Source organism: Trichomycterus rosablanca, chromosome 26 (assembly GCF_030014385.1).
Source record: "Trichomycterus rosablanca isolate fTriRos1 chromosome 26, fTriRos1.hap1, whole genome shotgun sequence".
NCBI classification, from domain to species: domain Eukaryota; kingdom Metazoa; phylum Chordata; class Actinopteri; order Siluriformes; family Trichomycteridae; genus Trichomycterus; species Trichomycterus rosablanca.
In genome coordinates this window covers 845,197-870,368 of record NC_086013.1, presented here as the reverse complement: position 1 = coordinate 870,368, position 25,172 = coordinate 845,197, and the positions used below count along the sequence as shown (strand labels likewise).

The 25,172-nt window shown below is 43.4% G+C and overlaps 2 protein-coding genes and 1 long non-coding RNA gene across 4 annotated transcripts in view; 2 read left to right on the top strand and 1 right to left on the bottom strand.

Moving 5' to 3' along the window:
* Positions 1-315: 315 nt before the first annotated feature.
* LOC134303140 (uncharacterized) lies at positions 316-4,939 on the top strand. The gene is made up of 3 exons (XR_010007625.1): positions 316-361; positions 3,933-4,138; positions 4,857-4,939. It is a non-coding gene; the product is annotated as an uncharacterized LOC134303140 (long non-coding RNA).
* smarca1 (SWI/SNF related, matrix associated, actin dependent regulator of chromatin, subfamily a, member 1) lies at positions 871-13,177 on the bottom strand. Its single transcript, XM_062988446.1, has 24 exons — positions 12,872-13,177; positions 9,922-10,002; positions 9,557-9,723; positions 9,252-9,352; positions 8,717-8,817; positions 8,423-8,602; positions 8,150-8,305; positions 7,885-8,016; positions 7,659-7,727; positions 6,512-6,621; positions 6,181-6,407; positions 5,957-6,078; positions 5,612-5,764; positions 5,386-5,518; positions 4,836-4,981; positions 4,502-4,630; positions 4,181-4,291; positions 3,980-4,093; positions 3,614-3,736; positions 3,064-3,196; positions 2,826-2,944; positions 2,137-2,349; positions 1,931-2,041; positions 871-1,810 (listed from the first exon to the last, which is right to left on the bottom strand). Exons 1-24 carry the CDS (start codon positions 12,935-12,937, stop codon positions 1,751-1,753), a joined length of 3,057 nt encoding a protein of 1,018 aa, XP_062844516.1. The 5' UTR covers positions 12,938-13,177; the 3' UTR covers positions 871-1,750.
* A 1,928-nt stretch (positions 13,178-15,105) lies between these two features.
* gab3 (GRB2 associated binding protein 3) overlaps positions 15,106-25,172 on the top strand; it is a 16,298-nt gene continuing 6,231 nt past the window's right edge. Inside the window, exons 1-2 of one of the 2 annotated variants that reach the window (XM_062988757.1) lie at positions 15,106-15,367; positions 22,880-23,207. In XM_062988757.1, the coding sequence (XP_062844827.1) occupies positions 15,296-15,367; positions 22,880-23,207 (400 nt within the window). In that variant the 5' untranslated portion in view covers positions 15,106-15,295. Of the gene's footprint in view, positions 15,368-20,603; positions 20,706-22,879; positions 23,208-25,172 lie in introns of those variants that run through there. The other variant, XM_062988758.1, reaches the window with a different exon arrangement.

The following is a 25,172-nucleotide window of genomic DNA, read 5'->3' as shown; positions in this document are numbered from 1 at the left end:
ATGACTAATTTGTTGGACTTTTTGCATCTGCTTGGTGCACAGGGTTAAGTGACATATCATAGGAAACCTTACTACTTCAGCTTATCAGTGAGACTAATATTTCTATTTTATTTAGTTGTATTTTGATACTGCTAATATGGATCACGAAACAAGTCTTTGATTTCGCCGCTTAAACAAAAGATGTGAGTGAAATTAATGAAATATTAGAGACAATGTTTTTCCTCTTTAAGTGCATTTAATGTCTACACACTTTATAAAACGTCGTAATTTATGCTAGTTTGTTAGCACACGAAGCTAAATGAACAGATTGAGAGGAATGAATGAAACATGAGGCCACAGCTCCACCGTGAGTCTGAATCAGGTACTGCAGATGCAATTCAACTGAGTGAACGACACAGCCGCCACAAAACTAAACAAAAACTATTAAGACTTGTGTTTTAGATATTAATCTGTCAAATATTCCAAAACTAAGCAGCACAAACACATCTGATAATCACATATTTAGTACTGGAACCAAACCCGGACTTACCTTTGACCGTTTGGTGGATTCGAGCTAACATTAATATGCTAACACACATCAAAAGTAAACAGACATTAGCTCGTTAAAATATCTCATCACTTCATGTACCAGCTCACATATCTAACCAGATTTCTGATCTTTGGCACCGGTGCAAGTGCCTTAACCAGACAGGAGGAGGCATTACATCCGGCCTTCGCTCCTGAAGATACGACCAGAAGCGTCGGCCGGGCCGAGCCAAAGCGGTGGCGCCACTGAGACCTGGAGCTCATAGCTGCTTTTTTATTTTTATTTCATCAAAACAACACTTTTATCATTACTAATAGAAATCAAGACAAGTTTAACCAACATGCTTGTGGTCTCTTTTTTTAATAACACTAAACTTGGAGATACAAAGATGAACAATTTGTATTAAATTTGTACATTAACATTAAAAACCTCATCTCAGTGCAGAAAAGATCCGGATTAGTTTATGATACCAGTAAATTCAAAGTATGAATGAGCCTAAATGAGTTAAATCCAACACTAATGAATAATAATTAATATTAAAATTGAAATCCATTGTTAGATATACACATTTTCCTGATAGATGTGCTAATAATAAGTAAAATTATGCCTTAACAAAGCACATTTGGGCTATTTTTTGTCAATAAAACATTAAACAATAAACATTGGTGTTGTGTCTATTAACTTGCGCTAGCTGCCACATTGTTAAAACATCACATTGTAAATTTTACTATTGTAGCTCTCGCTGAATCTTTTGTGTTGTTATAAATGTGATACTGGCTTTTAAAATCTGTCTTTTTGAATTGAATTGATTGTCTTGCATAAATAATCCTAATCTTTTCTGGTCTGAGAAAAAGTTTCGAGAATAAAATTACAGAATACAAGAGTAAAAAAGTGCGCAAGTGAACGTTTAGATATTTGAGAGAGAACTAGACGTACACATGCGACTTTAACAAGAACAAAAAGACTTTTTTTATCATTAAACATCAGTAACATCAAAGCACAATTTTTTATAAAACATAAAACGATTTCTTTTTTTTTAACCTGTTAAAATGCAAAGCTAACAAAAACATCTAACGCAATAAAGCACAAAGAAACACACACATTTGTTTTGTATAATAATATCTTCTCTTTTTTGCTGATGACGATGATGAACAGTCAGAATTAGTTTGGTGTGTAGCTGCTTGGTAAGAAAGAAGTGAAATATAAAATCTCTAAACAACAAAATCAGGTTTTGGCTTTTTTGTCCTTCCTGTCTGACAACATTTCAGCTTTCCTCTTATTACGCTGCAAAAAAATGAGAAAAAAGAATTAAAAACACAATAAACGTGATTAAATATGTCTTTATTAAACACTAAAAACACTATTAAATCACAATAAAACTAAAAGAAAGAGCAGGCAATTTACTGCGTCTGTTTTGGATGTTCTTTTCTTTTTCTCAGCTTTTTCTTTCTCCTCGATCTCCAGGTTTTCTTTCTCGATCAGAGAGATGAGAGTGTTACAGCGTCTCTGCAGCTCCTACACAAACACACACAGAGCAGCTGATGGTTGGTATTTGAGTTAAAGCCTGCTGCACCAAAACCGACCCGCGTGATGCTGCTGTACATGCTTACCATGGCGGTTCTGGACTTGATGAACCAGTCGAAGCGGAACTGTGGAGTGTTCCTCACGCACTGGCGCAGTTCCTCGTACACGTTCTCCTTATCGAATCCTACCTTGTGCAGCATGCAGGTCAAAAAACGGTCCTCCTCCTCGGTGTAGTTCTTTCCTTTGTTCGTACCGTACTGGATCCTCAGCTGGTGGAAGGGAGCTTTATAGCGCGCTATCTAAACACACACACACACACACACACACACATACATTAGTCGTAGATTTCAGACTAGCTTCGTCAGGTGTCCACATACTTTTGGTCGTTAAGAAAAGTGCACATGCTTTATGCTATAATCAAAATATATACATAAATGAGCCAAAACATTAGGACCATTGGGACGCCAAGACATAGACTCCACAAGACATTAGAAGGTGTCCTGTGGTATCTGTTACCAGCAGGTCCTTCAACTTCTGAGAGAGTCTGTTTTGATGCCTGTTTGCCAATTGTATATGCTTTTGACGCTGAACAACACTTGATCTGCAATCTGATCCACAGCAGACCTTCTGTGGGTTTAATGTCAACGAGTCTTGGTCGCCCAACAACTTGTAGGCGGCTCGTGGCTCGCCCCTCCTCTGTGGGCACTCAGAAATACATCGACATTTACACACAGGCTGTGGTGGTGATGTTCTAGTAAAGTTGTTTGAGTCTGACCTTCAGGTCCAGCGCTTTTTTGATGCTGATGCGTCTCTGGATTCGAGCTTCTCCTCTTTCGATCTGAGCCATGATCCTCTCCACGTCCTGCAGCTCATTGCAGCGCTCCCAGAACACCGCTACACACCCACGGAACCAAGCAAGACCATCAGTGACATGATCAGAGATGCACAACTGAGGGATGCACATATATTTCTCTATATTATATGTTTGAATATAGAAGCAAATTTTTTAATACCTGAATACTCGATCACCTCTTCGGGAGTTTTACCCTCCACCTCGCGGGCGATGCTGTCGATGTCGTCTCGGCCGTACTTCTCGTTCGCTTTGATGAACTGGTTAAAGTCGCGCTTGTTCCAGTTCGTGAATCCCTAGGAGCAAGAACACAAAGGGCTTTTTCTGCATTTTTCCTGTATTGTTAGATCCCGACCCTGACTGAGGCGGGCTGTAATTAACACACAACTCCTCCGACACGCGTGCAATAGCCAAGCACTTCCCACAAGGATCAGTATCGCGTATGTAGAGTCACGCACGGCTTTCGTTATTCAGCATCTCTGTGCAGTGCTTCAACAGGCCAACAGAGGTCACACTTGTAGCACTGATGAGGAATCTCTCCGGCCTCTTTACTGACTGCAAACCATGTCTACATATTTATGGCACAGCTGAGATTCGAACTCAGATCTCAGCGATGGTGTGCTAGCACGTTTAGACCACTGAGCCAACCGATCACCCGATTTGTTTACTAATCTGAGCTGTTTTGAGATGTCGGGTGGAGTGTGTGTGAGTACCTGTGTGAGCAGCTTCTCTTTCTCCTCGTTCTCCTCGGGCGTGAGGGGTTCTGCTTCATCGATCTTCCTCTGTTCCTCTCTCTGCACCTGAGCAGCGTTCGGGACGTCGGAAGGCTTCGGGACCTACGCGCGTACAGATGAAGGCAAGATGGACTCGTAGGGGAAATTTGTGGCAGTGTTAGACTTCTTTAATAGGTTGATTTAGTGAATTTCTGCTAAATGGAAAATGTACACACGGCACAGCAAATATCTGGTCGTACACTATACAGACAAAAGTATTGCGATACCCCTTCTAATTTTTGGAAATTATGTGTTTCAGCAGTTTAGGGAAGGCCCTTTCCTGTTCCAGCATGAGCAAGCTCATACCTTGTATCCGATGGTCTTTCTGTAGTGCAGGATCTCCATCTCCAGCAGCTCGAACAGACGTGGTGGGAAAAACTGGAAATCCTGAATGTTGGGCTGCTTAGGGGGTCGAGGAGCCTGAAGAGCAAACACACACACACACAGAGCATTGAGTAAATGCAGGTTTGTATCAGAAACATTGTGTGTGTGTGTGTGTGTGTGTACTTTTGGAGCTCTGGGTTCGGAGACTCGGAGCGCCTCTCTGAAGTAGGCGTCCACGGCGTAGTTTGCTTTCCTCTCTCGCTTCGGCGGCTCGATCCACTCCATCATGTTCAGCTACAACAAACACACACACACACACACAGGCACCAGTATAGCTCGCCATGTTGATGCCCATCAGGTATACACAAACCGGCCACTTTATTAGGAACACCTGTTCCCATGCTTATTTATCAGTCATGCGACCACCGTCACGTTTCTCACTTTTGCAATCATTTTATGCATATTAACAGAATGCACACTAGATGGGGCTACACAATTGCTCACCTTCTGTTTTTCTCGGTAATCCTCACCCTCAAACTTGTACAGGCTGGTCTCTGTAGCGCCCGTATCCATGGTGAAGGTTCTCAGAGAGCTTTCACCAAGCTTCTGCATCCGCTCCTTCATCTCTGCGGTCTTAGAGTACAAACAGTGTTGAGTGTACTGTAGTGTACAGTGTTGTGTGCTGTAGTGTTACCAGTACTGTTTCAGTGTTTGTGTAAGGTGTGTAGATTATAAGGTTTGTGTAGGTTCATGTAGTTTGTGTATTTTGTGTAGTACAGTCGTTACACTCCACTCCTCTGTGTGACTGTGAGGTTTATTAGAGTTAAAGATGAAGAACCTTTTTGGCTCCTCTCTGCAGGATGGAGTCGATGTCCTCGTCGGTCAGCTCACTGTCCTTAGAGGCGAAGACGTGCGTCGCGCCGTGTCTGATCATCTGCAGCATCTCGTCCTTCCCCAGCTTGTTCTGCTGCTCGATCAGACGACCTGATACAAACACACACACACACACACGGCTGTGTTCACATTCAGGTTCCATTAAAAAAAACACACACACACTAATGAGTTGCTGGCGTGTTTGTGGGCGGTGTTTACACCACATTACTGTCAATACTGTGTCTCAACAGCACTAATGGTCACTAATGGTCATGACATTTATGTGGACTGTGGATTGACTGGTGCATGTGACACCCCTTGCTGTTTGGAAGGTACTTTAACCCAGTCGACTGGCCAAACATATCTGGACACTCCTAATAATCAGGTTCAGGTGTTTTAGCCACACCTATCGCTAACAGATATACAGGTATGACACAACAGCCACAACCCACAACACCATTGGGATGAACTGGAAGGCTGAACGCACTTATGATTAATCAAACAAAGCAGCAAACCTTGCTGTATGACTATAGAATCGAGGCGTAGCTTCATCTCGGCTCTCTCCACGATCCTCTCCTCCACCGTGTTGTCAGTAATGAGTCTGAACACTCGAACCGGCTTCTTCTGGCCGATTCTGTGCGCTCGATCCTACAAAAGAGGAGAAACGCAGGAGGAGGTGCTGCAGCGTCACCTGTGCTCAACTTACTAAAGCTGGAGCTCATCACACACGTGATCTCATACCATGGCCTGCAGGTCCACCTGCGGGTTCCAGTCCGAGTCGTACAGTATGACGACGTCGGCGGTTGCCAGGTTGATGCCCAGTCCTCCCGCGCGGGTGCTCAACATGAAGATGAACTTTGAGCTGTTCGGAGCGTTGAACGTCTCGATCGCTTCCTGTAACGCACAAAAAATCATTTAGACTTCATTTAGTTTCACGTTTTGCTTTTAATCAGCGCAAATTAACCAGGTCCCATCAAGAAATCCCACTGGTTCAAGAAAAAACCCGACAAAATCCCCCAATGAGGTCTGTCAGTTATTAAAGTCAAGGGTTCACATACTTTGTTCCAGCCTGAAGTATCAGACTACCTGTCTGTCTTCATGTGGTGTGTTTCCGTCCAGTCTGCAGTACTCGAATCCTCTCCACATGCAGTAGTCCTCCAGAATGTCCAACACACGCGTCATCTGACTGAAAATCAGCACGCGAGAATCTACACACACACACACACACACACACACACCTCAGAACAACACTGGATTTTGGTCTCCTGGATTAACCCAGAATCTGTAGCCGAACACACACACACACACACCCTGCTCGTGGAGTTTGGGCAGCAGCTTGTCCAGGAGGAGCATCTTGCCGCTGTTGGTGACCAGGTGGGTGTCGGTGGTGTAGGGCGGGCCCGGCTCGGCTCCGTCGAACAGGTACGGGTGATTACAGCACTTCCTCAGCTGCATCAGGATGTTCAACAGGCGCATCTTATCCATCTTACCTGCCGAGTTCAGGATGTCGATGTCCTTCATCAGGATACGTGTGTACCTGCAGCACACACACACACACACACATATACACACACCCAAACATCAGGACCACCCCCCTTTTCCCAAAAACGACTGGAAGTGATTTTCGGATTAGGACCGTACCATTCCCTCTGCATTTTACTCAGTCCCAGGTAGATCTTTACTTCCTTCTTTGGAGGAAGACTCTTCTCCACGTCCTGTTTGATACGACGCAGCAGGAACGGACGCAGCACCTGAGGTCAAACACACAGTGGTTAGGGCTTAGAAAAAAACAGTCCTCATTACGACCGGAGAAGAACGTCCCCACAACGTCGAACCTGTCTGGAATTATACAACTATAGAGACGTTTGATTCCAGACACACACACGTACTTTATCTACTTCTATCATTTGATAATGTATACAGTGTGTGTGTGTGTGTGTGTGTGTTTATGCAGAGTGTCTATATGTTTATAGTGTGTGTGTACATAGTGTGTAAGTGTACAGAGTGTGAATATGTTTATAGTGTGTGTGTTATTGCAGTGTGTGTGTATTTATAGTGTGTGTGTGTGTGTTCAGAGTGTGTGTGTGTTTATGCAGTGTGTGTGTTTATAGTGTGTGTATACAGTGTGTATGTGTGTGTGTGTTATTGCAGTGTGTGTATTTATAGTGTGTGTGTGTGTGTTCAGAGTGTGTGTGTGTTTATGCAGTGTGTGTGTTTATAGTGTGTGTATACAGTGTGTATGTGTGTGTGTGTTATTGCAGTGTGTGTATTTATAGTGTGTGTACACAGTGTGTATATGTTTATAGTGTGTGTGTTATTGCAGTGTGTGTATTTATAGTGTGTGTGTGTGTGTGTTCAGAGTGTGTGTGTGTTTATGCAGTGTGTGTGTTTATAGTGTGTGTATACATAGTGTGTAAGTGTACAGAGTGTGAATATGTTTATAGTGTGTGTATACATAGTGTATGTGTGTGTGTGTTATTGCAGTGTGTGTATTTATAGTGTGTGTACACAGTGTGTAAGTATACAAAGTGTGTATATGTTTATAGTGTGTGTGTTATTGCAGTGTGTGTGTATTTATAGTGTGTGTGTGTGTGTGTGTTCATAGTGTGTGTGTGTTTATACAGTTTGTGTATGCAGTGTATTTGTATATATACACAGTGTGTGTGTGTATGTATACAGTGTGTGTGTCTATACAGTGTGTGTGTGTGTGTAAACAGTGTGTGTGTAGACAGTGTGTGTGTGTAAACAGTGTGTGTGTGTGTTCATAGTGTGTGTGTGTGTGATTTACTATGTGCAGTCTCTCCACCAGCTTCTGATCTCCCAGACAGTTGTTAGTGTCGAACCACGAATCAAAGTCCTGACAGACACACACACACACACACACACACACACAGCAGGGTTAAATAGGTCAACTAAACCCACAAATATGAGCAAAATAAAATAATATTTTTTTAGATTGACGATGCATCAGACTGACGTGTGTGTGTGTGTGTGTGTGTAGGTGAGATACTTACGGAGGCGGAGTTAAAGACGTCGGGCAGCAGGAAGTTGAGCAGGGACCAGAGCTCGTGCAGGTTGTTCTGTAACGGCGTTCCCGTCAGTAAGAGCCGATTCGTCGTCTTAAACTCGCGAACGATCTCCGACAGCTGCGGGGCGGAATCAGGAAGGCGTTTACTACACACATCACATTTCACCTGCTGCTAGCATCCAGGAGGGGCCGACACGTGCTTCCTCTGAGACACGTTAAACTTTGGGATTATTAAACGTTTTCATTCTGACCTTCGACTTCTCGTTTTTGATGCGATGAGCCTCGTCGATGACCAGGTACCTCCAGTTAAACTTCTTAAAGACGGACTTTTCCCGGATCACCATCTCGTACGACGTCACGCACACGTCCCACTCGCCCGGCATCATCACGTTGCGGATGAATGCCGCCTACGACACACACACACACACACACACACACACACACACACACACGCACAGAAATATATAAAAACAAACCCAGGTGAATCGGAAATCGAAACCTCGTGAGATGAAGGACAGTCGAACCCGGGCGTTTTTGTCTCCGATGAGGCAGACGGCTTTGAGCGAAGGAACCCAGCGCTTGAACTCGTTCATCCAGTTGTGCAGAGTTGATTTGGGTACCAGCACCATGTGGGGGCCCGGAATGTTCCGGTAGTGCTTCAGGTACCCCAGCAGCGCGATGGTCTGCAGAGTTTTACCCAAACCCTGAAATACACGACAACACACGTCAATACACACACACACACACACACACACACACTATACCATAACAATCATGTGTGATGTGAGTGTGTGTGTGTGTGTGTGTGTGTGTGTTACCATTTCATCAGCCAGGATTCCGTTGATGCCGTTCTCATAGAGAGAAATCATCCAGTTCAGTCCTCTAACCTGATAATCCCTCAGAGCTCCGTTCTTCACATCTACACAACCAAAATCCATCGATAAATAGCACGACGATGCAGGATTTCAAATCTTGGCTGTGCTATCAACCTGGCCGGGTGTCCAACAGACACGATGGGCCATGCTTGAGGAAAAGTGGCCACCTGGCAGTGGTTAAGGTGCTGGACTAGTAATCGAAGAGTCGCTGGTTCGTAAGTCACGTGGGATAAAAGCGTCCGCTAATTGCTGAAAATGTAAATTTAATGCGGTGGGAAATGCGCCCCCTGCTGGCTGGTCGAGGCGCTTGCATGGGGGTGGTTATCACATAATAGCATAGTGTGTCTCTCTGTTTGCATTTTAAATGACTAAACAAGGCAGAAAAAAGTAAGAAATAATAAAAAAAAATAGTTATGTGTGTGTGTGTGTGTGTGTGTGTGTGTGTGTGTGTGTGTGTGTGTGTGTGTGAGAACCTTACATGATGGCGACTCCTCGAATCGGACCAGAATATTAGCAGCTTTTCTGCTTTCCGACAGAAGCTCCTCGTCTTCCTCCTGCTCCGTACGCCGATGTCGATTACTGACACACAAACCATCAATAATCAATATTTAATACTGACTTACAATACACACACACACACACACACTCATTCAGACGTACCAGGGTACCAAGCTTGTGTGCAGCTTAAGGTTGCCAGCAACACAAACAGCCGAGCTAATACTGACCACGCACATCTATGAGTCCACATTTATATGAATGTCTTTCTCTGTTGGTGTAACTCACTCGGCTACGGACAGCAGGCTCTGTCTCTCGTCCGGTCTGGTGCGAGGTCGGCCGGCCTTCAGCTGTAGAGGAGAGGTGGGTGATTTCACCCCCGCCGGCTTAACAAAGTGAGCGAAGAGCTCGGTCTGCTGCAGCAAATACTCAAACCGGTTCGCCTCGTCCAGCCTCTGCAGAAGGAGTCATGAGGAGCATCAGAGGAGCATTGGAGGAACATCAGAGGAACATCAGAGGAACATCAGAGATCAGATCAGAGGCCAAACAAAATTCATAAAAAACACACGAGATTTCTACTAACACTTCACGATCAGAGTAAACAGTGGTTATAACAAGCTTATGACACACGGAGGAGAGGTAATAACACTCACTCTTTTCTGTTCATACTCAGGATCCACTCTGCCATCCTTCACTGATACTTTCGGAGGAAGCCTGAGCTGAAACGGCTGATCCTACACACACACACACACACACACACACACACATTTTTATATAAAAGTATTAAACCCAGAGGAAATGTGTTGAGTTTTTATATTTTATTTCTATGTATACTAGAAGGATATTTTTATACATGTAGACAGTATTAATCTCAGTGAAAAAAAGTTGAGATTGTGCATTTTGTATGTATGTACAGTAGAAAGTATTAAACCCAGAGGACCGGGGTTGAGTTTGTGTATTTTAGATGCATGTATAGTATAAAGTATTAAACCCAGAGGACCGGGGTTAAGTTTATGTATTTTATATGCATGTATAGTATACAGTATTAAACCCAGAGGATTGGGGTTGAGTTTGTGTATTTTAGATGCATGTATAGTATAAAGTATTAAACCCAGAGGACCGGGGTTGAGTTTGTGTATTTTAGATGCATGTCTAGTATAAAGTATTAAACCCAGAGGACCGGGGTTGAGTTTGTGTATTTTATATGCATGTATAGTATAAAGTATTAAACCCAGAGGACCGGGGTTAAGTTTATGTATTTTATATGCATGTATAGTATACAGTATTAAACCCAGAGGATTGGGGTTGAGTTTGTGTATTTTAGATGCATGTCTAGTATAAAGTATTAAACCCAGAGGACCGGGGTTGAGTTTGTGTATTTTATATGCATGTATAGTATAAAGTATTAAACCCAGAGGACCGGGGTTAAGTTTATGTATTTTATATGCATGTATAGTATACAGTATTAAACCCAGAGGATTGGGGTTGAGTTTGTGTATTTTAGATGCATGTATAGTATAAAGTATTAAACCCAGAGGACCGGGGTTGAGTTTGTGTATTTTAGATGCATGTCTAGTATAAAGTATTAAACCCAGAGGACCGGGGTTGAGTTTGTGTATTTTATATGCATGTATAGTATAAAGTATTAAACCCAGAGGACCGGGGTTAAGTTTATGTATTTTATATGCATGTATAGTATACAGTATTAAACCCAGAGGATTGGGGTTGAGTTTGTGTATTTTAGATGCATGTATAGTATAAAGTATTAAACCCAGAGGACCGGGGTTAAGTTTATGTATTTTATATGCATGTATAGTATACAGTATTAAACCCAGAGGATTGGGGTTGAGTTTGTGTATTTTAGATGCATGTATAGTATAAAGTATTAAACCCAGAGGACCGGGGTTGAGTTTGTGTATTTTAGATGCATGTCTAGTATAAAGTATTAAACCCAGAGGACCGGGGTTGAGTTTGTGTATTTTAGATGCATGTCTAGTATAAAGTATTAAACCCAATAGAACAGTGTTGAGTTTGTGTATTTTAGATGCATGTATAGTATAAAGTATTAAACCCAATAGAACAGTGTTGAGTTTGTGTATTTTAGATGCATGTATAGTATAAAGTATTAAACCCAGAGGAACAGTGTTGAGTTTGTGTATTTTAGATGCATGTATAGTATAAAGTATTAAACCCAATAGAACAGTGTTGAGTTTGTGTATTTTAGATGCATGTATAGTATAAAGTGTTAAACCCAGAGGAACAGTGTTGAGTTTGTGTATTTTAGATGCATGTATAGTATAAAGTATTAAACCCAATAGAACAGTGTTGAGTTTGTGTATTTTAGATGCATGTATAGTATAAAGTGTTAAACCCAGAGGAACAGTGTTGAGTTTGTGTATTTTAGATGCATGTATAGCATAAAGTATTAAACCCAATAGAACAGTGTTGAGTTTGTGTATTTTAGATGCATGTCTAGTATAAAGTATTAAACCCAGAGGACCGGGGTTGAGTTTGTGTATTTTAGATGCATGTCTAGTATAAAGTATTAAACCCAATAGAACAGTGTTGAGTTTGTGTATTTTAGATGCATGTATAGTATAAAGTATTAAACCCAATAGAACAGTGTTGAGTTTGTGTATTTTAGATGCATGTATAGTATAAAGTATTAAACCCAATAGAACAGTGTTGAGTTTGTGTATTTTAGATGCATGTATAGTATAAAGTATTAAACCCAGAGGAACAGTGTTCAGTTTGTGTATTTTAGATGCATGTATAGTATAAAGTATTAAACCCAATAGAACAGTGTTGAGTTTGTGTATTTTAGATGCATGTATAGTATAAAGTGTTAAACCCAGAGGAACAGTGTTGAGTTTGTGTATTTTAGATGCATGTATAGTATAAAGTATTAAACCCAATAGAACAGTGTTGAGTTTGTGTATTTTAGATGCATGTATAGTATAAAGTGTTAAACCCAGAGGAACAGTGTTGAGTTTGTGTATTTTAGATGCATGTATAGTATAAAGTATTAAACCCAGAGGAACAGTGTTGAGTTTGTGTATTTTAGATGCATGTATAGTATAAAGTATTAAACCCAGAGGACCGGGGTTGAGTTTGTGTATTTTAGATGCATGTCTAGTATAAAGTATTAAACCCAGAGGACCGGGGTTGAGTTTGTGTATTTTAGATGCATGTATAGTATAAAGTATTAAACCCAATAGAACAGTGTTGAGTTTGTGTATTTTAGATGCATGTATAGTATAAAGTATTAAACCCAGAGGAACAGTGTTGAGTTTGTGTATTTTAGATGCATGTATAGTATAAAGTATTAAACCCAATAGAACAGTGTTGAGTTTGTGTATTTTAGATGCATGTATAGTATAAAGTATTAAACCCAATAGAACAGTGTTGAGTTTGTGTATTTTAGATGCATGTATAGTATAAAGTATTAAACCCAGAGGATTGGGGTTGAGTTTGTGTATTTTAGATGCATGTATAGTATAAAGTATTAAACCCAGAGGACCGGGGTTGAGTTTTTGGATCTGTTCATCCCGCCATGTTTCTATTAAACCCACTGTTATCCATAAACTTCTGCTGCTCTCTCACCTGCTCTTTTTGCTCTTTTTCGACCTCCCGCGCTGTTGAAGTGCTCGGCTTCTCGTCATCAGACATTTTTTATAACCGAATGAAACGTTTTATCCACCAAAAAGTGCAGAAATGAAGTTTAAACATTAAAATTAAACAAATACGTCAATATCACAGTCGACATGTCAGGCATACGCCCCCCTTCTGTCACCACGTCTCGCGAGATCTCAGTCATCAAACATCGCGATACTTTCAAATGCAGCTGCGACGAAAACAAACCTAACCATACTACAGCGGTTTACTTACCGATATTTACCGAGTATCGTTTTATTTACACAATATCTCATCTCAGAACTATTTAAGCTGTGTTAGGTATTATATTTACGGCTGTTATATCACGTATATTATGTTTTGCACCTTGTAAACAACGCAGAGGTTTTGGCTGTAGTAATTATCTGCGTCCAACAGATGGCGACAAACCTGCACATCCTTTTAGCACCATTTGCTGTTGTTTACTTTTAAATATACTTCAAATGCAGCATATGTACATTTATTAAAATCGCAATTTTTGTAAATATTTATTCATCCTTTTAAATACCAAATAAAACACAAACGCTAAGTTATATTATTGTACAGCATCCAGCATTTCATATATACAATGTATTTATTTATTATTCGTATTTTTGATGTACATACAATTCGTGGTAAGGTGTGGCTCTTTGAAATTAAAACACGTGTAATGTTTATATTTTTCATATTTTAAACCGCAAAGAAGCGTTTACAAATAATCTAAAATCCTGTTAAATTCATGTTCTTGGCGTGATGAACATGGGGGGTGTGAGAGACCTTTTGGCTGTTGCAATTCACTTGTACCACCAGGTGGCGACAAATCTACACAGTTCACACATTCTCTCATTATCATATACAAATCAGAACGATGTAATTATTATTATTACAAACAATAATATTGTATATTGTTAAAATATGATATTATAAGTAAATTACTGTAATTATGCAACAAAATAAATATATTTAAACATTTGAATCACGTGTTAAATGTATTTATTCTTGTGGCGCTGTAGAGTGAAATCTGAGCTGCTACCACTAGATGGCGACAAATGTGCATATTTCAGATATACACAGCGTTTAATTACACAATAATAACATGTTTTATGTTTCATAAATTGCGATTCTTGCGAATATAATTCTCAATAAGATTAATACAAAGACAAAAATTTATTGTTTATATATATATACAGGGTTGCAACCATTCCAAAAAAAGTTGGGACAGGGGCTATTAAGAACGTTTTGTGATAGTTTGGGAGCTGAAGACGCTCACTGTTGTTGATTCTTCTCAGTTCTTGTTTGCTGAAACACTTCCGTCTGTCTCAGGTGAGTTCCGGTTATTGTTGATGTTTGGCTCCTGCTTCGTGCAGTCGAGTCTTTACTTGCATTAGTAGATGCCGCAACAAACTGCGATTAGAGACAAGAGCTGCTGAACGACGAAGAGAATTTGACCTCTGTGTCAAAAGTATTGGGACGCCTCTTTTATGTTTTTTAATTCGTGTGTTTCAGCCACAACAGTTGCTAACAGGTGCAATAAATCCATCATATAAAAGAAATGATGAGGTCCTCTCCTGTTCCAGCATGAGCGAGCTCTATAAAGACATGCACAGAACCCTGACCTCAGCACCACTCACCAGCTCCGGGATGAACCGGAACATTGACTGACCTACAACCTGCCGCCATCTTTTGACTGAACAAATCCCCATACACAGACACACTGCAGGTCTAAGTCTTGTGAGAAGCTTCTCAGAAGAGCGGCTGTTGTTCTAGCTGAAAAGATCACACAGAGGGTCACTCTATTTTAAAACAGTTTGTTTTTGAAACGAGACGTCCGACAAGCTCACAGTCACGCGTCTAAATACTTTTGGCCACATAGTGTGTGTGCCTTAGTACAATAGGATGTTAGTTACAGCTCGAAAGTTCCAAAACAACCAAAGATGAACTCGTAGAACTCTTGTACTCGTCTTCCAGGGAAGCAGGGGTGTGAATATTTGTTGAGGTGTGTGTGTGTGTGTGTGTGTGTGTGTGTGTGTGTGTGAACACACTAATGTTCATACATGTTCACAGATATTAGCCACCAAGAGAAGGGCAATCTCCTCCCACACACACACACACACACACACACACACACAAGGTCATGTGTTGTTTTGTTACTAGCCACTGACAGGAGGGACATCTCACCACACACACACACACACACACACACACACACACACACACACATGCAAAATGCAAATACATGTTCTCTCTCTCACGCTGAGTGTGTAAGTGTGTCTCAGATCGATGCTCTTAGTTCCTCCTTTAGATGCTGGAGGCTTGCTGGCGGATTAGCTCTCTCTCACACACACACACACACACACACACACTCTGGATGCAGGCATGAGTGCCGGGGACGTGGTGTGTACCGGATGGCTGGTTAAATCCCCACCGGAGAAGAAGCTCAAGAGATACGTGAGTAGAAAGATCTCAGCAGTGTGTGTGTGTGTGTGTGTGTGTGTGTGTGTGAGTGGGCACTAGAGTAGAAGGTGCTGCAGTACACAGCCACGTACCATCCACTACAAACACTCCCATCCTGGTGGTATTGAATATGACGTGTGTGTATCTCGCAGTAGGTTTAATAAGTGTGTGTCCACATATTTATGAACCTGATGGATCTCGGCGACTCTGAGCTGGAGGTTCTGAGCTGTTCTGCTCCTCTGATGGACGGAAGCTTCACGTCTCGTGTGTTTGTTGTTACTGATCTGAAACTGAAATCATGTTTGTTGGTTGTAGAATCAGGAGTCAGAATTTATGATCAGGTTTTTATTTCATCATTAATGTTTTATTATTATTATTATTATTATTTATTATTTATTAGACGTTTATGTTATCAGTCGCCCACATGCAGTGTGTAATATTTACTAAACTAACATTTCAATTCCAACATCGTCTACGATCGTTTTGATGTAATCGCACGAGCTGGAATTTCCAGGTTTAATTGCTAAACCGTTAGCTTTCGTTTCTCTACGTCACTTAGCTTACGTTCCTCTGTGTAAGTTAGCTTACGTTATTCTGTTAGCTAGCTTACGTTTCTCTGTGTTAGCTGTCTTTTGTTTCTCTGTGTTTATGTTTCTCTATGTCGGCTAACTTGTACTTGTCTATATTAGCTAGCTTTCGTTTATCTGTCTGCTAGCTAATATTTCCCTGTTTATGCTTCTTTGTGTTAGCTAGCTTACATTTCTCTACGTCAATTAGCAACTGTTTCTTTATGTCAGTTAGCTTGTACTTCTCTGAGTTAGCTAACTGTGTTTCTCTATATGAGTTAGCTTTCAATTTTCTGTGTCCGTTAGCTAGTTTTTTTGTGTTATCTAGATTATGTTTCTCTGTATAAGTTAGCTAGTGTACGTTTCTCTATGTTAGCACTTAATTGTGTTTGTGAGTTTCTTGGTCTGGTTTTGACTTTGCTAGCTTAAGTTTCTCTGTGTCAGTTAGCTCATGTTCCTCTATCTGAGCACTTGATGATGTTGTTTGTACTTCCTGGTTGTTCTGAATCTCGTATGTTCAGTATTTTATTATTAGCTCGTGTGCGTTGTGTTTTTCCGCGTGGTGAGCGTTCGTTCCTAGTAAAATCATCTCAGTCATCAGGAACAGTCTGTACTGAATTTCCACGCAGTGAATTAAAATGTCGTCGTGGTTCCTGTTTGTGTTCATAACATAAAATAACAGTTCAGAGTAAATCAGTGGAGCATGTAGCGTTATATTAGCATTAGCATTATATTAGCACAGCGTCTGATTTCGGTGTAGTTTCTATATGTGCAGACTGAATTGTAAATTGTAAAATTCTAAATGGACATAAACTAAATGGTCACAAGTATTGGGACACCTGAGTATGAGCTTAATGGACCGTTGTATGAGTTCCAGGCACAAGAGTTGCTAACAGGTGTAATAAATCAATTATAAAAAGGAATAACATGCTTATAACTGTACAGCAACAGTTTAGGGAAGGTCCTCTCCTCTTACAGCATGAGTGAAAAGATCCAGTGTCCTGCACACAGCCCTGAGCTCGGCCCCACCCACCAGCTCTGTTATAAAAGGCACAAATTCCCACACACAGACACTTTAGGTCTAAGTCTTGTGAGAAGCTTCTCAGAAGAGCGGCTGTTGTTTGAAACATTCCTGATCCGTCCCTGCTGCTTTTATCCATGAAGAACACGCTGCACCCGACCCCCACCAGTTCGTATTTGTTTTCATAACTCGCTAAATACAAACAGTTCCTGGTAGTGGAGGAAAATATTCGGATTCTGCTCAGAAGCGGTGACAGGTCGGCGTCTCGGAGCACGACGGGTCGTAAAGGCTTCATTAATCTTCACTGTTTAGGTAAAGGTTTATGGAAATTCCTCCTGATATCAGGAGTTCAGGTGTTTTAGCCACGCCCACTGCTGACAGGTGTATAAACTCGATGAACTCTGTGACGTGACATGAACTGACCAGTTTGGAGTGGAAAAACTCCAGTGTCCTGCAGTGAACCGCTCTGTATGAACCGCCCGGGCATATACATGCTGTTTTGTTTAAATGGGCACAAATTCCCACAGAAAGACTTCCTAGAACACTGGCAGCAACATGGACCAGGTTCACATTTAATACAGAACACACAGTACAGTGTGTAACGTGGAACAGTTAGCTCATCTTCAGGGGAGCATTTTCCGCTCAACCCCCATCCCCAATCTAGTCGTATCCATTTCCCTGATGGTATTTCACTTCTACTGCTGCTGCAGACCTCCACTTTTGACACGTGTGCAGCAACGACCGCTTTTTTTCCCCTGCCAGGCGGGTTCATATGGAGATCCGTATCGTGCACGGAGAGTCAAGCACCGATCTCCGTTATCCCCCGTCTCTATGCAGCCAGCGGTTATGAGGAATCCCATCCAGCCCTCCCTCCCTCAGACAAGCCGACCATCATTCATGCAGGCACTCGGACGACTGGTAGCAGAGCTGAGATTCGAACCCGTGTGTCATGAAAATGCCAAAAATGTCAAAACTCAGTTTGGTTTTAAAATGTAACTGTAGATTCTGTAATTTTAGGTTCTGTGGTTTTATATTTTAGTCTAAAGTTTGTCCGTGCTGAATGACGTTGGTTCTACACCCACGGGTTTGGGGTCCGGACCGAGACTGACTGTGTGTACCAGCGTGTGTGTTTGGAACGCTCGCTTCCTCTTTTCCTTTGTGCTGTTCTCTTGCGCGCGGCTTCTGTTTTGCTAGCATTAGGATTTTATTGAGTCAGGGCACGTGTTAGCGTCACACGCCGCTAGTTCTTCATTTCAGCCGTCGTTTTTAGGTTCCTCGCCGAGTGGTCGCGGCTCTTTGCTCTCGCAGGGTTTCGTGTTTGTGTCGCGTCGTTTTCTGCTGTTGGTTTCTGTTAGCGCTTCTGTACTGACCAGACACGTGTGTGTGTGTGTGTGTGTGTGTGTGTGTGGTCTGTGACCAGACAGGTTGGACATGCTGGACACCGTGGTGTGTGTTTGTGTGTGTACACTATATGGCCAAAAGTATTTGGACCCCTGAGCCGTGAGCTTGTCAGACATCCCATTCAAATACAAACGGTAACAGCCGCTCTTCTGAGAAGCTTCTCGCAGGGCAACTGACAGCTAGTGACTTCTCTGTGCCCGTATAAAGATAGCCAGAGCCTCGACCTGAGCTACAAGCATTAATGAGAAACTCTGCAACATTCTGTACAGATCTCAGAACGTCACTCTGAGCCACGTTCCACAATCTTCTGCACAAATACATGGAACAGTGGTCTCTTCTTCCTCCAAGCTCGGGAAGTGAACCCATCCTTGGTCAGCATAATCAGGTGTTAATCAAGACCCAGTGAAATTGGTCCGTGTACACCTGACTGGCGTTCCCGTACGCTGATGGGCGGCACATTTGACTGTGTACATGCACACGACCTGGACTGTTTTTATATATTCAAATATAAGGAAATGAACTTCTGCTTCTTCCTTCGACAGAAACTCCAACGTAAACAAACGTGAGATTAAAAACACACACGGCGGGTCGGCGCGGTTACATTCACTTTAAATCTCAGAAACAACGTTGTTTTATTATATTTATTTATTTATTCATCCAGCTTCAGTGGGCACTCTGGCTGGTGAGGGTGGCGCCGGATCTGAAGCCTGTGCAAAGTACCAGTCCATCATAGCGCTGAAAATGAGCATGACCACACCCACAGTTTCTCTAAAACCTGGACTTACTGTTTGATTCAGTTCTTTCAGAGGTGTATCGTGCACTGTTGTACATTTTGTGCATCATTTGTCACTTTTATTCACGTTTCCGTCCTGTACTGAGACGCTACGGTTGTTTTCCTTTCAGCCGCTCCCGTATTTTGGCGTCGCCACAGCAGATCTGGTCCTCATACCAAAGGACGGTTTTTACCTAAATCAAAAACAACTTCATGTTCTACAATCTTCTGTACAAATACATGGAACAGTGGTCTCTTCCTTCTCCAAGGTTGAGAAGAAAACACATCATCACTTGCCTAAAGGAAAGTGGTCAGAATAGTCAGATATTAATCAAGACCCTTCCTATTTCTATCAGGGCTTGGGACCAGCACTGAGAGCACTGACGAGTGCACCTACCAATGGCTAGTCTGTATACAACTGTCTGTACAGATCAAAAGCAACTTTATGTTCCAGAATCTTCTGTTCAAATACATGGAACAGTGGTCTCTTTCTTTCTCCAAGGTTGGGAAGTAAACACACTGTCACTTTATGCCTAAAGGAACGTTGTTGGAATTCCGAACCACTGACGCAACACTCTTGTTTCTATCCGGGCTCGGGACCTGCACTGAGAGCACTGACGAGTGCACCTGATTCTCCCCCCCCCATGCAGGCAACCGACCGGCTGATAGCACTGCTGAGAACAGAACCCTGGATACAGAGATGCTACTGCACTGTTTTCACCGGCTGCTTCCCAAATCACATCCTCCGCCCTACATAGTGTGCATCTAAATGATTCAAAGTGCACTAATAAGGGACACTGTTTAGTATCATAGTGTGGGATTTGAGACACAGCCGCTTTGAATGATGATGATGATGATGATGTTGTTGCTTTTTGAGTTTGTTCCTGCTGATGGTCAAACTGAAATCATCCAGACTTTTTTAGAGCAAGTCAGGGCATCACACACACACACACACACACACACACACACACAGGTTAAAAGAACCTGGAGCACCCACACAGACTGTATTTAGGCGTGTGTACTGTTACTGAAGGACTCTGCGTCCTGTTCTCCGAGCTTTACGAAGCTTCACAGCCGAGCGCTTTTTGCTTTTAAGTGAAGCCGCTCCGTCATCCATATTTAATGGATCAGTTTTATTCAAATGTATCATCCTCGGACGCTGCAGTAAAAACACGCCGAGCTCTTCGGTCCGGCCCGTTTCTCCTGCCCACGTTTATGTGAGGAGCTAACACGCCCGCTCGCTCCTCTTTATGAGCCTAAATTACTGATTAGCATAGGCGTCCGGGTACTTTCGGCCACGCAGCGTGTGAGTTCAGCGCGGTGATCGTGCTGGTTGAAACTGGGTGGTACAGGCACGCACACACACACACACACACACGCTTAATCTAAAAACATCAGGTCTGTGGGTCTTGCACTTCCTGTTTGTGAAGAATGCTGGGAAAAGAACAACTGGTTCCTCTCTTGCTCGCTTTCACACACACACACACACACACACACACATGTACGCGCACACACACACTCACTGTTGTGGCTAGGCGAACATCAGTAACCCCAGTTTTGTGAAAACAAGAGGTAAGAACAGTCATCTAAGTTTCACACTGGGTGAGAGAGCGCACACACACACGCACACACACACACACACACACTCACACACGCGGCCAGACTAACCTCAGTGCGGTTACGCTAACAAATTCCTTGAAATGTGCGAACACACACACACACACACACACACACACACACACACACACTCCAAACCTACCGCATTATACGAAGGATCCTCAAAAATCGTTCGTGTCTGAGAGATGCTTATAGTCCTGATTTAGCTCCGTCTGATTTCCTCCTGTTTGGAGGCTGGAAGAAGCTTTAAGGGGAAGAAGATTTTCATGTGATGATGATGTGAAAGCACCGGCGCATCTTTTGCTGACAGCATTAAAAAGTTGGTACGATGCTGGAAAAATGCATCAGAAGGCGACGATGTAGAAAATTCTTTGAAATTCTTAATAAATAGAGTTTAAGCCGCTCAGGTGGCGCGGCGGTAAAGTACGCTAGCGCACCAGAGTCGGGGTCTCGAATACATCGTATCGAATCTCAGCTCTGCCTTCCGACTGGGCGGGGCGGCAGCATGAACAACGATTGGCTGTTGTTCTTAAGGGTAAGAGAGTCGGATCATAGGTCCTCATAACTGGTGCGGCTGCGGCCCCTGCTAGCTGACTGATGGCGCCTGCACAGGGCTGAGGAATAATGCTGATGGGGGTGTGGCCCAACGTACACAGTGCCCGTCGGTGTATGAACTCGACTCGTGCAGGTGAGAAATGCAGTCTGTACTGACTGTACGTGCCGGAGGGGGCGTATGTCAGCTGAGAGGCGTCCTCAGTCAGCGGTGAAGGGTCGAATCAGTATAGAGGAGCAATCAGGGGAACTGGACACGACTAGATTAGGGGAGAAAAATGGGGGGGGGGTAAAAAAATTAAGAAAAAATAATAAATAGAGATTAAAAAGTGCGGAAACTTTTTGAAGAACCCTCGTAGCTTGGTGGCCTTATAATATAAAATTTATTTCTTTACAAAGGTGGAGAAAACAGATTAGAGCAAAACTGTGTGTGTCTAAATACTTTTGGAACAGTCTTTCTGGTAGAATCAACGTTTCCAGACAGCTCAGACTTTCCGAAGCGGCGGCACAGCGTGAACAGGGCGTGAGAAGGGAACGGTTTAACCTTCCTGCTGCAACAGTGACACCTACTGTCTGGTTGAAGCGCCTGTATGTGTGTGAGAATCCGCCGCCGGCTGGTGGAAAGACATGGGATAGTGGGGTGACGTGCAGCCAGCAGACTTCGCCAGAGTGTGCACGGACACTGAGTTAAACATCTCACTATGGCGCCACCATCAGGCCGAACAGGCTTATTTTCGGTAGCTGTAGCCCTAATAAACGCGGAGGTTGTGCTAGCAATGATGGTAACGGTAAAAGGGAAGAGTGATGAGAAGAAGCAGAACACACACACACACACACACACACACACACGCACACACAACATGTGCTTCCTGAACATCTGACCGTTAGAGCTATCTCCATTAGTGGTTTTGTACCACAGCATGTTTCCTGTCAGTGTGTGTGTGTGTGTGTGTGTGTGTGTGTGTGTGGTTACAGTGTGTAAGGTACATGGTGACCACAGCAGGACAGAACAAAAAGACGAGGAAGAAAACAAAGCGATAGAGAAGCACACGTCCCAAAAATGGTCTTCAAAAAGCCAAAAGTATTTAGACACCACTTCTAATTACTGTGTTCTGGTGGATCAGCCACGCCCGCTGCAAACACATATATAAAATCCATGATAGCAAATTATGGAGCACTGACCTCACCCTCATTGAAGATTTTCGGGATGCTTTTTTGACACTCTAAAATCTTGTGAGAAGTCTTCTAAAAAGAGTGGAGGCTGTTATAGATGCAGGGAAGCACTGTATAAGGCTCATTTTGAAATAGGATGGTCAGACGGCCACACGTTTTTGCCCGTGTGTGTGTGTGTACAGGTACAGGTGTGTGTGTGTGTGTGAGTGTGTGTACAGGTACAGGTGTGTGTGTGTGTGTGAGTGTGTGTACAGGTACAGGTGTGTGTGTGAGTGTGTATGAGTGTGTACAGGTGTGTGTGTGAGTGTGTGTTCAGGTACAGGTGTGTGTGTGTACAGGTACAGGTGTGTGTGTGTGTGTGTGTGTGTGCGTGCGTGGTTAATCATTGGTCACCTGACCCTCAGGTGTGGAGGAAACGCTGGTTCGTTCTCCGGCGTGGACGGATGAGTGGAGACCCCGACGTCCTGGAGTACTTTCGCAGAAAGACTTCTCGGAAGCCCATCCGCTCCATCGACCTGCAGGAATGCGAGGTGGCGGCCGAGACGGACTCGGGGCCCGAGCTGGAATGGGGGGCGTGGCCTGTCAAGCGGCACCTGGCCAATCAGCACCTGTTCTTGGTGAAGACGTCCACGCGTGTGTTTTACCTGCTCGCCAAGACGGCCGAGGAGATGAACTGCTGGGTGAAGAATATTGGTCAGATCTGCACCTTCAGCACCTTCAACCAGAGTACAGGTAACACACACACACACACTTCTGTAACTGTACCTGTATACACACACACACACCTGTACCTGTGCACACACACCTGTACCTGTACACACACACCTGTACCTGTACACACACACACTCCTGCACACACATACACACTTGTATCTGTACCTGTACACACACACACACACACACACACACACCGCTGTTCCTGTACCTGTACACACACATACATGTACACACATATGTACACATACACACCTGTACCTGTATACACACGCACACTCCTGTACACACACACCTGTATACACCCCCCCTCCTGAACTTTACATGCACTGTGTGTGTTTACGTGGGCACCGTGCAGACTAACCACACAGACTGCATCTAGGTTGTGTGTGTGTAATGAGGACACGTTTGCTGGGGGTCCCCCATACACACCACCCCATACAGTCAGTCATTGACCCAGCAGGACCAATAAAGGCACAGGTTCAGCGGGTTTAGACAGAGAACTGAGCACAGTATGATTAACATACTGACACATACGCTTAACAGGAACAATTACTTTTTATGCTCCCTCACACACACACACACACACACACACACACACACACACAAACCGGCTTCCGTTCCCGTAATGTGACCCATTCTGAGCGCAACTGCTAAACAGGAGCCTTCAGACCGCTAACATTAGCATAGCAACGGCGGTAAGGGGCGTGTTGTCATGGCAGTCAGTTCAAGTCTGTTTCTGTGTCTGAATAATAGGGACACATATTTCATGTCAAAAACACACCTAGAGCACAAATCTTTGTTTATATGGTCAGATCGGTGACCACTCCACATGGCAGAACTGTGTTAGCTGGAATTTTGATTTTTGACCCCAGTCCAAACCTTCCTAATGTTCCAGTATGGCCAAAAGTATTTGGACACCACTTGATGTACTGTGTTCAGGTGGTTCAGCCACGCCCATTGCAAACCTCAAACACCCCCCCCCCCCCAACCTCACCCCCATCAGACGTTTTCGGGGTGAACACAGTCCAAACGTTCTGGATGACACACACACACACACACACACACACACACACTTCATAATCAGAGGCGTGCATGCATGCTCATATAGATACAGGTTCACACCCATTTACATCTTACACACACACACACACCCTATGGTTTACATTCAGTAACCACAAGCTTACTCAGAACTAGATAGCAGACACACACACACACACACACACACACACCATTACTCGGAACTGTGCGGCACACCCATAGTATAAAATATTCATTGGTTTGTTATTATTCACTCTTCACTACAAACTGGTCAGAGTTGTGATGGATCGACTCGAGGGTGCCAGTTTTAGGACACACATTCACCCACACTCAGCGTCCAATCCACCTTCTGCATGCTCTTGGGTTATGAGCCATAACTAGACCACTGGAGCTCCAATTATCCCAAACGAATGTCTTTGTACCGTGGGAGGAAACAGGAGCACCCGGACGAAACCCACATAGACACGTGGAGAACATGCAAACTCCACACAGAAAGGAACCGGGACTCGAACCGAGGGCCTTCTCACTGCGGGGTGACAGTGCTACCCACTGAGCCTATTCAGTCCTAAAAAAGAACAATGAGAAGTGGGTCTGTGCAGAACACACACACACTTGCATACACACTTTCACTTCCTGAAAAACTTGTGTGTGTGGAGAACTGGTGAGTGTGTGTGTGTGTGTGTGTGTGTGTGTGTGTGTGTCATGTGAGCCTGAACCGTTAGGGACGAGTGTGTGAAAAAGGCGCAGACGGGTCGCTTCTAACCAAAACCTACAAACGAATTCATCACGGCGCCACCACCCGCTCGTTATTCCAACTCGCTTTACGTTCCGATCCTGGCTGTGTTCCAATATCCAGTACTGTTTACGATGCACCTTTGTTGGCGCTTCACCCCGCCCCGCCCCGCCCTCGTCACCTAAAGGACTGTTTATGTTTCCGTTATT